Source organism: Topomyia yanbarensis, chromosome 3, assembly GCF_030247195.1.
Source record: "Topomyia yanbarensis strain Yona2022 chromosome 3, ASM3024719v1, whole genome shotgun sequence".
Taxonomy (NCBI): Eukaryota; Metazoa; Arthropoda; class Insecta; order Diptera; family Culicidae; genus Topomyia; species Topomyia yanbarensis.
In genome coordinates this window covers 239,052,703-239,067,339 of record NC_080672.1, presented here as the reverse complement: position 1 = coordinate 239,067,339, position 14,637 = coordinate 239,052,703, and the positions used below count along the sequence as shown (strand labels likewise).

General features: G+C 37.4%; 1 protein-coding gene across 10 annotated transcripts in view; it reads right to left on the bottom strand.

Annotated features, from left to right (window-relative positions):
- Nucleotides 1–14,637, bottom strand: part of LOC131691421 (uncharacterized) — a 1,322,992-nt gene that overhangs the window by 337,460 nt on the left and 970,895 nt on the right. For 9 of the 10 annotated variants that reach the window (XR_009305769.1, XM_058977800.1, XM_058977795.1 and 6 more), the window contains exons 8-9: nt 7,833–8,076; nt 7,592–7,776 (exon numbers count right to left, since the gene is read on the bottom strand). The exons of the other annotated variant lie outside the window; for it this stretch is intronic. Coding sequence is in view for 8 of the 9 variants with exons in the window: in XM_058977800.1 (XP_058833783.1) it covers nt 7,592–7,776; nt 7,833–8,076 (429 nt within the window). In the remaining variant the exon portion in view is untranslated. The remainder of the gene's footprint in view (nt 1–7,591; nt 7,777–7,832; nt 8,077–14,637) is intronic. 10 annotated transcript variants of the gene reach the window in all.

Here is a 14,637-nt window from a genome sequence, read left to right as displayed (position 1 = left end):
TGGAATTAAAAGAAATGAAAAAGATGGGTTGGTAATGTATATGACATAACAGGGGTGTCGTGACCACACTTCGAAGTTATTTCAATTCTTGCAAAGCATAAATTGACATAATTTCAATGATTGTTCCTATATGAATGAAATGACAGATTTTCAGGTTAATACGGCAATAACTTTGCAATTTATAAAACAATTTTATATTTTTAGTTATCATATAATAACTGTCATCTCTTCCAAACAACTTAACCCTCTGCTGCCAACCCCGTCCTTTTTTCATAAAACGTTTATTTGACACGGCATTTGCAAAAACTTTTTTACGCCGGGGTTTTTTTACATAACATGTTACAAAAGTTCTTAAGACTATCACGTTATAATAAAAATTCACTTTCTAATGCTAACACTGAGGATAATCATCATTTTGAATATTTTTATTTATACTCTTTATACTATTTTCTTGAATTTCATTGTAAACCTATTGATAGTTTTCTGTAATCTTTGTTTATTTTTTTCTTTATTTGTATCGTTTTATCTAACTTAACTAACTGCGAGTAAATCTAAATTGTTTGTGGGTAGCAAGGAAAAAAAAACTAGAAACGTTGTGGGGATAATTATATTTGAATATTTATTGTTTTCAGGAAATGATAAATATGGCCCATGTATGTAAGATCTCGTAAAGCGAGGATATCACGAACAGGAACATAGGGTGTTTTTCTTCTGGCTCGTAAGGAGTCTATTAATTGGGATCTGGCTTCACAATATTCAGTGCAAGACCAAACAACATGTTCAATATCTTCGTAACCCTCTCCACAAGCACATTGATTATCTTCTGCGATCCCAATACGGCGGAGATGCGCATTCAACGTATAATGGTTGGACATGAGCCTAGACATCACACGAATGAAGTTTCGACTTACATACAACCCTTTGAACCATGCCTTCGTTGATACTTTAGGGATAATTGAGTGCAACCACCGTCCCAGATCACCATTGTCCCATGATGTTTGCCAACTAGTAAGCGTCTTCTGACGAGAAGCGCTATAAAATTCACTGAAGGCAATAGGTCTTTCATAGATGTCACCGTCCAGTGCCCCTATTTTGGCTAAATTATCCGCTCTCTCATTACCCGGTATGGAGCAATGAGCGGGAATCCACACTAAGGTAATTTGATAAGATTTATTTGTTAATTTAGTTAAGTATTCTCGTATCTTCTTCAAAAAGAACGGAGCGTGATTATCAAGTTTTAAAGAGCGTAGTGCCTTAATTGTGCTGAGGCTATCTGTGAGGATGAAATAATGGCTCGGAAGTACAGTATCAATAATTTCCAGACTATAGTGAACTGCTGCTAGTTCGACTGTGTAAACAGAGGCAGGTTCTGCAAGCTCGAAAGCGATCGAGGTGTTATTGTTGAAAATACCGAAGCCAGTAGCCTCATTGATTCGTGACCCATCAGTGTAGAACATTTTATGGCAGTCAATGTGTTGGTATTTACTTATGAATATTTTAGGGATCTCCAGAGAGCGCAGGTGATCCGGGATTCCACGAATTTCCTCTTGCATGGACGTGTCGAAAAATAAAGTGTGTTGCGGCAGAGCGCAATTTCTAGTTGTTCCCTCGCCACTCATTTATACTTTTCTGCTATTGTAATTGATCCTGTGATATAGAGCAATAAAATCAGTTCAGTCTAAGTCAGCCACCGCCGGCGGCGGTCGCTTGATTGTAGTTCTTTGTCTCCTTTCCATTTCTATCACAGTCCGTCTTTGTGCTGTTTTTCCATACATTGGAGTTTTGTGCGTCGATAGTCGAAAAGCAGGAAATGGGTCCTACCGCTGAGAACGAACATTGGTGCCGTGACCAAGATTTCAACGTACCACAACAACCTGCCACCCGATAGTTCCAGTAGAATCCTTGGAGGACAATCGGCTACGGAGTTATTTCGCGCCACTTCAGCTATGCCGGTGTGGGCAAGTATGCAGCCGCTTAGCAATATCAACCCCCTGCGGTGCTAAGTCGGTGTGGGCGTTCTTGCAGCCGCTTAGTGGAACGCATTACTACTCCGAGATCAATTCCCAGTTGCACGAATCGCAACATTCCCGAATGCGTTCATCAACAGCAAGTGTACCGTCGAAGTAATTTTTCACTGCCAGCGTGTTACCATTAGGGATTCTATTGAACAAAGGACAACAATGAAGGAAACGTTCCATGGATGATCTTCCAGCAGTACCGTCAACAGATTCAGTTAGTACTCGATCATTTTTAGTGCATCTGATTATTGGAAAACATTCGTTTTGGTAGGGGAGGATGTTGCGGCAGAGCGCAATTTCTAGTTGTCCCCTCGCCACTCATTTATACTTTTCTGCTATTGTAATTGATCCTGTGATATAGAGCAATAAAATCAGTTCAGTCTAAGTCAGCCACCGCCGGCGGCGGTCGCTTGATCGTAGTTCTTTGTCTCCTTTCCATTTCTATCGCAGTCCGTCTTTGTGCTGTTTTTCCATACATTGGAGTTTTGTGCGTCGATAGTCGGATAGCAGGAAATGGGTCCTACCGCTGAGAACGAACAAAGTGGAATCTGTAGTATCTAGTATATTGACACATGTCATAACATAACTAGAAGGCGTTATTTCTTGTGACATGTGATTGAAATACACTGTCATGAATCTGGTTTGGGATTGAAGATCGACAAGTCTTTCAAAATTTTCAATTACCAGTGGATTCATAACCTCACATCGTATAAGTAAACGAGAGGAGAGATCCCAGAATCGATCTTTTAAGGGACTCGCTAGTACTTCAAGACTCATCGTATGTGTCGATTTCATGGAATCTAAGGCGATCCGTAAACATAACATAACTAGAAGGCGTTATTTCTTGTGACATGTGATTGAAATACACTGTCATGAATCTGGTTTGGGATTGAAGATCGACAAGTCTTTCAAAATTTTCAATTACCAGTGGATTCATAACCTCACATCGTATAAGTAAACGAGAGGAGAGATCCCAGAATCGATCTTTTAAGGGACTCGCTAGTACTTCAAGACTCATCGTATGTGTCGATTTCATGGAATCTAAGGCGATCCGTAAACAACGATACTGTATTCGTTTCAATTTAATAATGTGAGTGTTTGCAGCTGAACGGAAACAGAAGCACCCATATTCCATTACTGAAAGTATTGTTGTTTGATACAATCTTATCACGTCACTTGGATGAGCACCCCACCAAGATCCGGTTATTGTTCGGAGAAAATTTATCCTTTGTTGGCACTTCTTTGTCAGATACCTAATGTGGCCTCCCCATGTACCTTTAGAATCGAACCAAATTCCGAGATATTTAAATGTCATGACTTGGGTTATCGTTCTACTAACCAACTGAAGCTGAAGCTGAGCTGGATCACGCTTCCTTGAAAAAACAACCAACTCTGTTTTCTTCGTAGAGAAATCGATGCCTAACTTCAGAGCCCAACTTGATAAATTATCCAAACTATCTTGCAGTGGTTGTTGTAAATTTATGGCTTTTGGTCCTGTAACAGAAACCACGCCATCATCTGCAAGTTGCCTTAGAGTGCATGGGCTGACAATACAATTATCAATGTCATTCACGTAAAAATTGTAGAGAAGGGGGCTTAAACAAGAACCTTGTGGGAGGCCCATGTAACTTATTCTGAATGTTGCTGTTGAAGCTGAAGCTGAGCTGGATCACGCTTCCTTGAAAAAACAACCAACTCTGTTTTCTTCGTAGAGAAATCGATGCCTAACTTCAGAGCCCAACTTGATAAATTATCCAAACTATCTTGCAGTGGTTGTTGTAAATTTATGGCTTTTGGTCCTGTAACAGAAACCACGCCATCATCTGCAAGTTGCCTTAGAGTGCATGGGCTGACAATACAATTATCAATGTCATTCACGTAAAAATTGTAGAGAAGGGGGCTTAAACAAGAACCTTGTGGGAGGCCCATGTAACTTATTCTGAATGTTGCCAAATCAAAAATGCATGTGCTTTTCTGACAATAAGTTGTATAAATAATTATTTAATATTGGTGAAAGACCACATTGATGTAGTTTCTCTGAGAGAACATCAATGGAAACAGAGTCGAATGCTCCTTTTATGTCTAAGAACACAGACGCCATTTGTTCTTTTTTTGCGTAAGCTAGTTGGATTTCTGACGAAAGTAGCGCCAGACAATCATTCGTTCCCTTTCCCCTCCGAAAACCAAACTGGGTATCTGATAGCAAGCCGTTCACCTCAACCCAATTGTCGAGAAGTCGTAGTATAATTTTCTCCAACAATTTCCTGATGCAGGATAGCATTGCAATCGGTCGATACGAGTTATGGTCGGAGGCTGGTTTCCCAGTTTTGGAATGGAGATAACTCTCACTTGTCTCCAGTCGTGCGGGACAATGTTCTGCTCAAGAAGCTTATTGAATAAATTCATCAAGCGTCTTTTTGGTAGGTCAGGCAGATTCTTCACCAAGTTGAATTTAATTCTGTCTGGACCCGGAGCATTATTGTTGCATGAGAGGAGTGCAATTGAAAATTCCATCATTGTCAAAGGCGAATCTATGGAATCGTTACTTGTGGGAGCATCGCGAATGATTTTCTGCGCAGGAGCAGAATCTTTCTTGGCAAAATTAAATATCCAGCGATTTGAAAAATCTTCGCTTTCATTAGTTACGTTTCCATTCCTCATTCTTCTGGCTGTGTTCCAAAGAGTACTCATTGATGTTTCTCTTGACAAGCCATCAACGAAGCGTCTCCAATAACTAGACTTTTTGGCACGACGGAGACTGTCAAATTTGTTTTGCAAAATCGAATAATTTTCAAAGTTCCCACGTGTACACCCTTTCCGTTTCATAATTTCTTTGTAAGCAACTTGTTTAGCTTCATATGCATCCGAGCACTCTTTGTCCCACCAGGGATTAGGAGGCCGGCTATTCATTGTCATGCCAGGATTGCATTTCGTTTGGGTTTGTTCTGCTGCTTCAATAATCAAACCCGCTAGAAATTCATATTCTTCTGTAGGTGGTAGCTCTTCCGTCGAAACAAGAGAAGTGGAAATTAAAGATTGGTATTTTTTCCAATCAATATTTCGTGTCAAGTCATAAGGGACATTGAATGAATTCGTGAGGCCTTCACTGTTAATTGAAATAATGACTGGCAAATGATCGCTACCGTGAGGATCAGGTACAACCTTCCACGTGCAATCTAACCGAAGTGATGTCGAGCATAGAGATAGATCTAATGCACTTGGTCGTGCGGGTGGTCTGGAGATGCGTGTTATTTCGCCTGTATTTAAAACTGTCATATTGAGCTCGTCACAAACATTGTATATCAAAGAGGATCGATTATCATTGAAGAGGGAACCCCACAATACTCCGTGCGAGTTGAAGTCTCCCAGTATCAGGCGCGGAGCAGCCATGGATTCCACTGCCTCAAAAATCTGACGTTGTCCAATTTGAGCTTTGGGAGGTATATATATATAGAAGCGATAGACATGTTTTTGCCTTTAATGTTCGTTTGGACAGCTACAGCCTCAATACCCGCGAACAAGGGGATGTTAATTCTATAGAAAGAATAGCACTTTTTAATTCCTAGAAGCACTCCTCCATACGGGGTGTCTCGGTCTAGGCGAATAATGTTGAAATCATTCAAGTTGAAATTAATGTTTGAGGTAAGCCATGTTTCACATAAAGCAAAAGCATCGCATTTCAAATTATGCAGCAAAATTTTTAAGGAGTCAATTTTAGGTATGATACTTCTGCAATTCCACTGTAAAACAGTGATGGAATCTTTCACTGGAGGAGGTGAATTATCCATCGAAAGATACAATCGCTGCAAGGATGGGCCATTGAGCAATCAGCTGCTCTAAAATGTTCTAATTGTTGGGAGGAACGCTGAAAGTATACCTTTTAGTGGTTCAGAAATATTGAATGCTTTGAAAATCCAATCAACAATTTCAGAAAATTTCAATAAACCTATCCCCGGTTGAGGCTCGAAGGAAGTTGAAGTTTTATTATTTCCAGTAATCGTGTTCTGTTTGGATTGTACATTACCAAAACCGGGAGGGACTGGCTTCGGTATTGCATCGAAATTCTTTAGCTTTGGCCGCAATTTATTTGTTGGAGGAGAAATTTTAAGGCCCTTGCTTGGCAGTTTGGGAAAAGAGGATAGTTTTCTTTTCCTGGATCCTCTAGGTAAAACAAATGATGTACCTTCGGACGCTTCATCAGAGTCAGACTCTTTCGGCAATAGAATAGCGTATCTGTTTTCAGGGCCCGGGGGTCAGGAGTAGCATTTTTCAGTATTTTTTTGCATAAGAGCGCTTAGGCCTCTCCTTCAAGGATCGTTTAATTTTATCCTCCCGCAATTTATATATGGGACATGCAAGGAGCTCGTGTGAATTTTCTCCGCAATGTAAACATTTTTCTAAGTTTTTATTGCATGTATCCTCTTGGTGTGTTCGAAATGAGAGCTAATTCTTGCCAAAAGTGAATTTATACTAGTTATGCTTCAATTGGTTGTTTAAATATTCTTAACTTGGGCGGTTGTGAACCCTAACCTAGAAGCACAATATACACATTTTCGAAGATTTCTTATGTTTAACTTGAGTGTATCTACTAAAAACTATTACCATTAGCTTCTGAATTGATTTTCTTTCCCTCTGAGTCTATTATTTACTATAATTGATGCGTATTTACGGAAAAACATTAAAAAATTACATCAAATTACTTATCGTAGATACGAAAAACGCACAAACATCATCCTTATCTTTTTTATGCTATTAATCTGTAGATGTCGCAGCAGGTAATTGAGCTTTGCAGCAAAATGCCAATTGGCACATTTGATGCAGAAAAAATATGGAAACAGTTTTTAGAAGTTTATTCAGATACTTGAAAATTTTCAAATAAAATCTAGAAAAACTGTTTGCGCCCATACATTTAACCCATTAGTGTCCACCAAGAAAAGTTGAAACTCTTTCTCTCGCAACTCACTGTTTCACACATTTTGACAGCAGATGGCGATATCTCTTAAATATTTTCATGGAAGTATTACCTAATTAAAACAAATTGGCGGAACTCTAAAAAGTTAGCAATTAATTTCGTTTTTATTATTTGATATTTTTAGAAGCAATGCAGTATTTACACCATGTCTATCCCGCCAAACGTGAAATCAAAACTCTTACGTTTCTTGAAATTTGATATAGGAAACGGTCTGTACCTCCCTGTAAGAACGGTTGGTTTCAAAATCGTCCAATGAAGGACGTTGGTTGGACCAATTTGAACAACGTCCAAATAACCGTTCAACAAACGCCCATCGTTGGACCCGTGTTGAACGATTTCGAAACAATTTTTAGGATGTCTCAGTGGGCTGTGAGTGAGCATTGGAAGGGCAGTCCCTCCCGGTCATACACCGTAACTAGTGTCGCCAGCGAACTATGCTCTGAAAGGCCTGCTCGCGCGCGTTGCCGCATGTACTTCAAATATATTCAAGAAAGACAGATAGCACACCTAATTAATCAGAGAAAGCCAATCATTTATGATTCTGTGCTAAACATTTGTTTTTGTTTTTTTTTATCTTCTTATGTTTCTAATGAATACCTACCGTCGAATTTAGACAATTCCACTTTTTTCTCAGGGAGTTTCTTAGGAGGTGAAGGCAAATTTTCTTTCGATGGTATTTTGCGACCAAATAAACCATCTTTCACAATGTACAAGTCGAATTCGAAACCAAGATCCTGTGCCACTTTCTGTAACAAATCCATTGATAAGCCAAAACAACACCTAGTACTGAAAATAAATAAATATGTTATAATTGTTCAATTGTTTTGAATATCACTACCAACCTATACAATCTTTTCATTCTCGATTGTTCCTTGATATCCATGTTTTGGCCTACCTCTTTTAATCTTTTTAGAGTTTCGATGCTATTGAAAATCTGAGATAAATTATGCCTCCCAGAGGTATACATCTGGTAACATAACACTCCTCGTAGGCAACGTTCGTTAGGACCTGTTTCCGTTTCCATGACAAAAGGAGGTGCAAGTGCTACCACAATACGAAACACCGATCGAGCTTTAGATGAGAGTCCTTTAAATTAAGGTAAATTGATTTAATATTTTTAACTTTTAAGTAAAGCTAGGTAAATATATATAACAAAGAAAGGACGACAAGTTTTATATTTCTTACAAAAGAGATTCGCTCAAATTTTGTAAACTTTTTCCGAGGACCAGAGGGTCGAGTCCCAAATACCCATCGTCTCTGCTTGTTTGTATGTACACTAGATTACCCAGAAAAATGATGATTTTTGGAAAACTCAATCGGCCCACCCCTGAGTCGATTCCTAGTCCTTCCAGAAGTACTTGCTCCAAATTTGAAGCAAAAATCGAACAAGTCTAGCTACCGGACCAACGTGCCTGAAGTTTGTATGGGAATTTACAAGGGGGATAAAACCCACTAGGTCGCATTTTCACCGCTAAATGACACTGTATAAATCGTACTATCACAGTAAGTGAAAATAATTAAGATTATTTAATTTTCTACCCATTTGTCAAAAACGAAGTCGAAACGTACCCATGACTTTGTTAAGTTAGGATTTGTGCCCTTCACGTACAAAGACTGGTTTCACCTAAAAAATTTTGACACTGGTAGAAATTTTAGTGTTTATACAATTTTTTCTCCTTATGGGGAAATATAGAATAGTGTTTTCGCATTGGCCTGCCAAGACTAGTTTCAGCTTCAATGTGTCTTATCGACATAAACTAAAGTGACCATATGTTTTCAAGACGAATGCGGGACGCGCTCAAGAACCTTATATTTCCCAAATATTTGCACAACTTGTGTAAGATTGAGAAACCTTTCTTAAGGATTCATGACCTGGGTCATATTAGAAGTCGAAAAGTGCACTGTGACAATCAGGATAAATTGGCTCATTTTGCACATTCCCCACGTAATTGGGAGATTTGGCAGCACGACTCGAAAGTTTTATGAGTTATTTGAACAATATTAATGTACAATATGGGTATTTTGGAACAAAAATCATCATTTTGATAAATGCGGGACACTTCCCGGGACGTTCTACCATGCGGGTCAAGACCTCGAAATCCGGGACTGTCCCGCTTAATCCGGGACGTCTGGTCACTTTAGCATAAACATAACTTCTGCTCGGACTGGACATCATGTTTGACCAGTTGTTCTCTTGAAACACAAATTGTGTTTCCGTTTTAGAGATTTAGCGTCAAACCGGCGCTACTCTATTCCGACAATAAGTTAGTGTCGGTTTTTTGATGAAACGAAGTCGAAACGCATCCATGACTTTGTTAGGTTAGGATTTGTGCCCTTCACGTCTTCACGTAAGACTGGTTTCACCAAAACAATTCTCCCTGTGTTTACACATTTTTTTCTCCTTAGCGTGAAGTATACAATTTTGTGTGGAAATCGATTGCCTTGTACGCAGCGCACCTGGGTTCGAGTCCCGACCCCGCACATAGGGTTAGAAATTTTTCATAAGAGATTTGTCTAACCCGAAGAGGCGAATGACCTTAAGGTTAAAACCTCTATAATTCACACATTTTGACAGCAGATGGCGATATCTCTTAAATATTTTCATGGAAGTATTACCTAATTAAAACAAATTAGCGGAACTCTAAAAAGTTAGCAATTAATTTCGTTTTTATTATTTGATATTTTTAGAAGCAATGCAGTATTTACACCATGTCTATCCCGCCAAACGTGAAATCAAAACTCTTGCGTTTCTTGAAATTTGATATAGGAAACGGTCTATACCTCCCTGTAAGAACGGTTGGTTTCAAAATCGTCCAATGAAGTATGTATGTTTAGAAGAATTGTAGTGCACCTCTCCGTTAAAAAGTTAGTGTTGGCGCCCTCCATGTGGAACTGAAATATTCTAACCAAAACATAACTCGTATTATGTACAACAATTCTTCTAAACGTACTGTTAAGCTAAATCTAACCATTATTTTAACAAAAATGTATAGTTTGTGGGAATCGAGTACTGATACACTGCGAATTAGATTCGTACAGACAATTTTCATAAAATATACGAATTTTTCGTACATATTATGAATCATTCGTAGTTCAATTGAAACTCTTATATTTTTTCTTACGAGTTTTTCGTGAAAACCACGAAACGACTTTCGTTGGCTTATTACGAAACGGCTTCATTAGGCAAACGAATTGTTCACTGCTATATACGAAAGTCTTCGTAATATTTACGAGCATCATTCGTCAAACCGTCAACGTCAAAAGGAAGGTAGAAAATGGGTCAATAATTGTTGATCATCACGACGATCTCGGTCTGACTATTTAGTAACCGTATCCGTGTCCTCCGGTTTCAGGAAGATTACTTGAACCTCTTTCGCTTCCAGTTGATCCATAATCCGGCGCAGTACGGATCCAGTTGAGCCATCGCGAACTGCTCGTTGGTTTTGGATGAAGAAGTTTGAGTTTTTCTCTGCTGGAGCAATGTAAAAATAATATGCTATTAAATACGAAAACTCTTCAAAGATGAACGAAATGAATTCGTGCGACCAAAAAAATTGTTCGTAATATACACAACCGTTTATTAAAATAAATGAAACATTTCATTTCATTCCGGAAAAATATTGCCGTTTTCAACAATAACATTCGTGCAATGTACACTAAGTATGTAAAATTTACGAAAACTTTCGTACATCAAGTGGCCATTACTTCACACCACAATCTTTCTAGCAGGTTGAAATAAAATCGATTTCACCAGTTAAAAAAATTAAAAAAATCGTTGTCATGGATCATTGTTGTGATACTAAAAGAACGATTGAAACAAATATGGTAATAAATGTGAAAACTTTTCTAAGATAAACGAAATAAATTCGTGCAACCAACAAAATCGTCCGTAAACCAACAAAATCGTACGCAAACATTTATCAAAATAAACGAAACATTTCGTTACATTTACCAAAATGATGTCGTTATCAACGATAACAATCGTGTAATGTACACTAAATAAGTAAATATTACGAAAACTTTCGTTCATCAAGCGGCCATTTCTTTACAACGTAATCTTTCTAGTCTTCAATAATGATGAGCAGGTTGAAATAAAATCGATGTTACCAGATCGACTAACGAAATCGTTCGTAATATTCACAACTTAACGAAACATTTCGTTTCATTCACGAAAAATAATGTCATTATTAACGATAACATTCGTGCAACGTACACTAAATATGTAAAATTTACGAAAACTTTCGTTCATCAAGCGGCCATTACTTCACACCACAAACTTTCTAGTCCTTTATAGAGGCGAGCAGGTTGAAATAAAATCGATTTTGCCAGATCGATCCTTTTAGTTTAAAAAATTGTTGTCATAAATCGATCCTAAAAGATCGATTGAAAAAAAAATATTCCAATGAATACGAAAACTTTTCTAAGATGAACGAAATGAATTCGTGTGACCAACGAAATCGTTCGTAATATACATAAACGAAACTATTCGCTTCATTCACGAAAAATAATGTCGCTATCAACGATAACATTTGTTCAAAGTACACCAAAATAGTAACATTTACGAAAACTTTCGTTCCTCAAACGACCATTTCTTCATACCACAATAAAATCGATTTGGCCAGATCGATTTTTTTAAATTAAAAAAAAAAATCGGTGTTGTCAAACATCGATCCCAAAAGATCGAATGAAAAAAATAATATGCTAATAAATACGAAAACTTTTCTATGATGAACGAAATGAATTCGTGAAACCAATGAAATTGTTCGTAATATACACAATCGTTTATTAAAATAAACAAAACATTTCGTTTCATTCACGAAAAATAATGTCGATATCAATAATAACATTCGTACTGTGTATACCAAATATGTAAAATTTACGAAAGCTTTCGTTCACCAATGAATGAATTCGTGTATTTCATGATTAATTTCATAATAATTACGAATTTATATTATCAGTGTAGGCTCCATGCAAAACTGACTCAGACATCACTAATAACTACTTACAAAAAGCCAGAATGATTAACAGTTTTTGAAGAAGTTGTAGACAATTAAATCATCTTTCTTATTTTCAATTACAGTGATACTACGATTCATACGGTGCCACCTAGCGGTGGCAATGCGAGCTAATGGGTTTTCTCCTTATAAATTGTCGAAAAATCCCATACAAACTTGAGGCACGTTGGTCCGGTAGCTAGACTTGTCCGATTTCCTTCAAATTTGGAGCAAGTATTCCTGGTGGGTCTAGGAATCGACTCAGGAGTGGGCCGATAGGGATAATTTCTTGTCACTCTAATGTACACTAATATCATGTAATTATCTCAGGACTCAGGAATTTTTCAGCGTAATAAAACACTTGCAAATTTTAATTTTAAGAAATTTCGGTGAAGCAAATCGATAAAAATTCTTGTACCTTATAATGAATCATTTCAATAACATTCTGTAATTTTTTTATGAAAAAATATCGACAAGCGACTCGGTGACGAAACTTTTTGAAGAACGTTTCTGAAAAAAACACGATTTTCTGTGTTAACTGCCATTCAAAAACTACTTAACCGACTTATTTCAAAATTTGCATGTGCATTATATATATATATATATATATATATATATATATATATATATATATATATATATATATATATATATATATATATATATATATATATATATATATATATATATATATATATATATATATATATATATATATATATATATATATATATATATATATATATATATATATATATATATATATATATATATAAAATACCTAATTGAAAATTTATCTCAAAAACTCGACGTAGGGAGTTTTTGAGATAAATTTTCAATTAAGAGTTTTTTTTCATATGTGTAAAACTATCTCTAAAACTCAACGTGGGGGTTAAGTATTTTATACATAGAATGTGTATGCAATGTGTGTATGCAAATAAAGCGGTTCAGAAGTTTTTGAACGGCAGTTAACATCGCAAATCGTGTTTTTCCATAGACGTTCTACAAAAAGCTTCGTGACCTGGTCACTTATTGATATTTTTGCAAAGAAAAAACTAGAATGTTTTTGTAATGATACATTATAACAGGCCCGTACGCAGAAAATTCTCAAGGGGGGTTTTGATTTGTTAACGTTTATTTTAAAAGAAACGTACAGAAACCTTAAAACTTTGAAGATTTTTTCAGAAGCCTGGACCTGATCTTGTGAACCAAACGACTCAGCTCAACAAATTGGGTAAATTTTTGTTATCGAGAAGAAGTCATCAAAAGACATCGCTGCATAGTGGTCGGAAACTCTAAAAGCGTGAACTTAATTCACTAAAGGCCAAACCATCGAATATATTCACAGGGTATCTTTGGACGAATTGTTCGTAAGAATATTCCCCACAATATGATAAAAATTATAATTAGGCACTTACTACCATCAAACTAAAAAAAAATAACTTTTTATGCTGACTAGGTAGAAAGTTAATGTCTTCGACAAAGTTATAGAAATGCTCGTAATAAAAAATTTAGTTGAACAACTTGAACTTGTAGGCTTTAGAGTTGCCGATTTATAAATATGCACATTCTAGAAAAAGCGACATCGAAGCAAAAGACGACCATCAGAGAAACTTAGGTCTCTGATGGTTTATATCAAATCTGTTCGCTTAGCAATTTGAACGGACGGACACTCGATCTAGCCTTCGTCAACGACACAAACGTGTTCGAATTGATCGAGCCTCCGACATCTATACTAAAGGTAGGCCTTCACCATAAGTCCTTCGTTTTAAGATTTGACGCGTGCGATTCTGATACAACTAACGACGACCTTAACATTGATTTTACTAGATGCAACCTAGATCAAGTCTCATCAGCCATTGGTGCAGTCAATTGGTGTGATATGCTGGATGAAAACGATTTGGATCAGGCAGTTTTGGCGTTCTACAAGGCCATATATGGAATTCTTCGCTGCAATGTTCTTAAAAAACGTACCACTAAAAACAGATTAGTATTCGTGGTGGAACGCTGAGCTTGGCCGGCTGTCCAACGTACTCCGGAAGCAACGTAAGCGATTCTTTCGTCGCAGGACCGACGACAACAAAGCTAATCTTCGACAAAAGCAATGCAATATGAAACAGCCCGGAACAGTGCATTCGGTGAGTATCATCCAAATCCAATGCAACCTGCGAAATAATCCCTAGACATTCTGGAAGTTTATAATTAGCAGAAGACGCTCCGGGGGTATTCCAGAAAATGTTTATCTGCGAGACAAATCTTCCGCAGCCAAATCGGTGGATCTTTTTGCAAATCACTTCCGAGATGTATTTACCAGCCCTCCTGTCTACCCATCGCAAGACTACGTTGAAACATTGCCAACCTATAATATGAGCCTCCCCCGCCCTAACGTAAACGATGCCGATGTTCTGAGAGCTTTGCCCAGCGTTGACCCGTCGAAAGGGCTAGGTCCGGATTGCGTGCCGCCTTTGTTCATAAAACATTGTGCCCGAGCGCTTTCTGTACCAGTAAGCATTATTTTCAAGCGCTCGATCACGGAAAATGTTTTTCCTAGTGTGTGGAAAGAAGCTGCTATAGTTCCTATCCATAAAGCAGGAAATACTCGTAATATTGAAAACTATAGAGGAATCTCGTTTCTGAATTGTCTGGCCAAAGT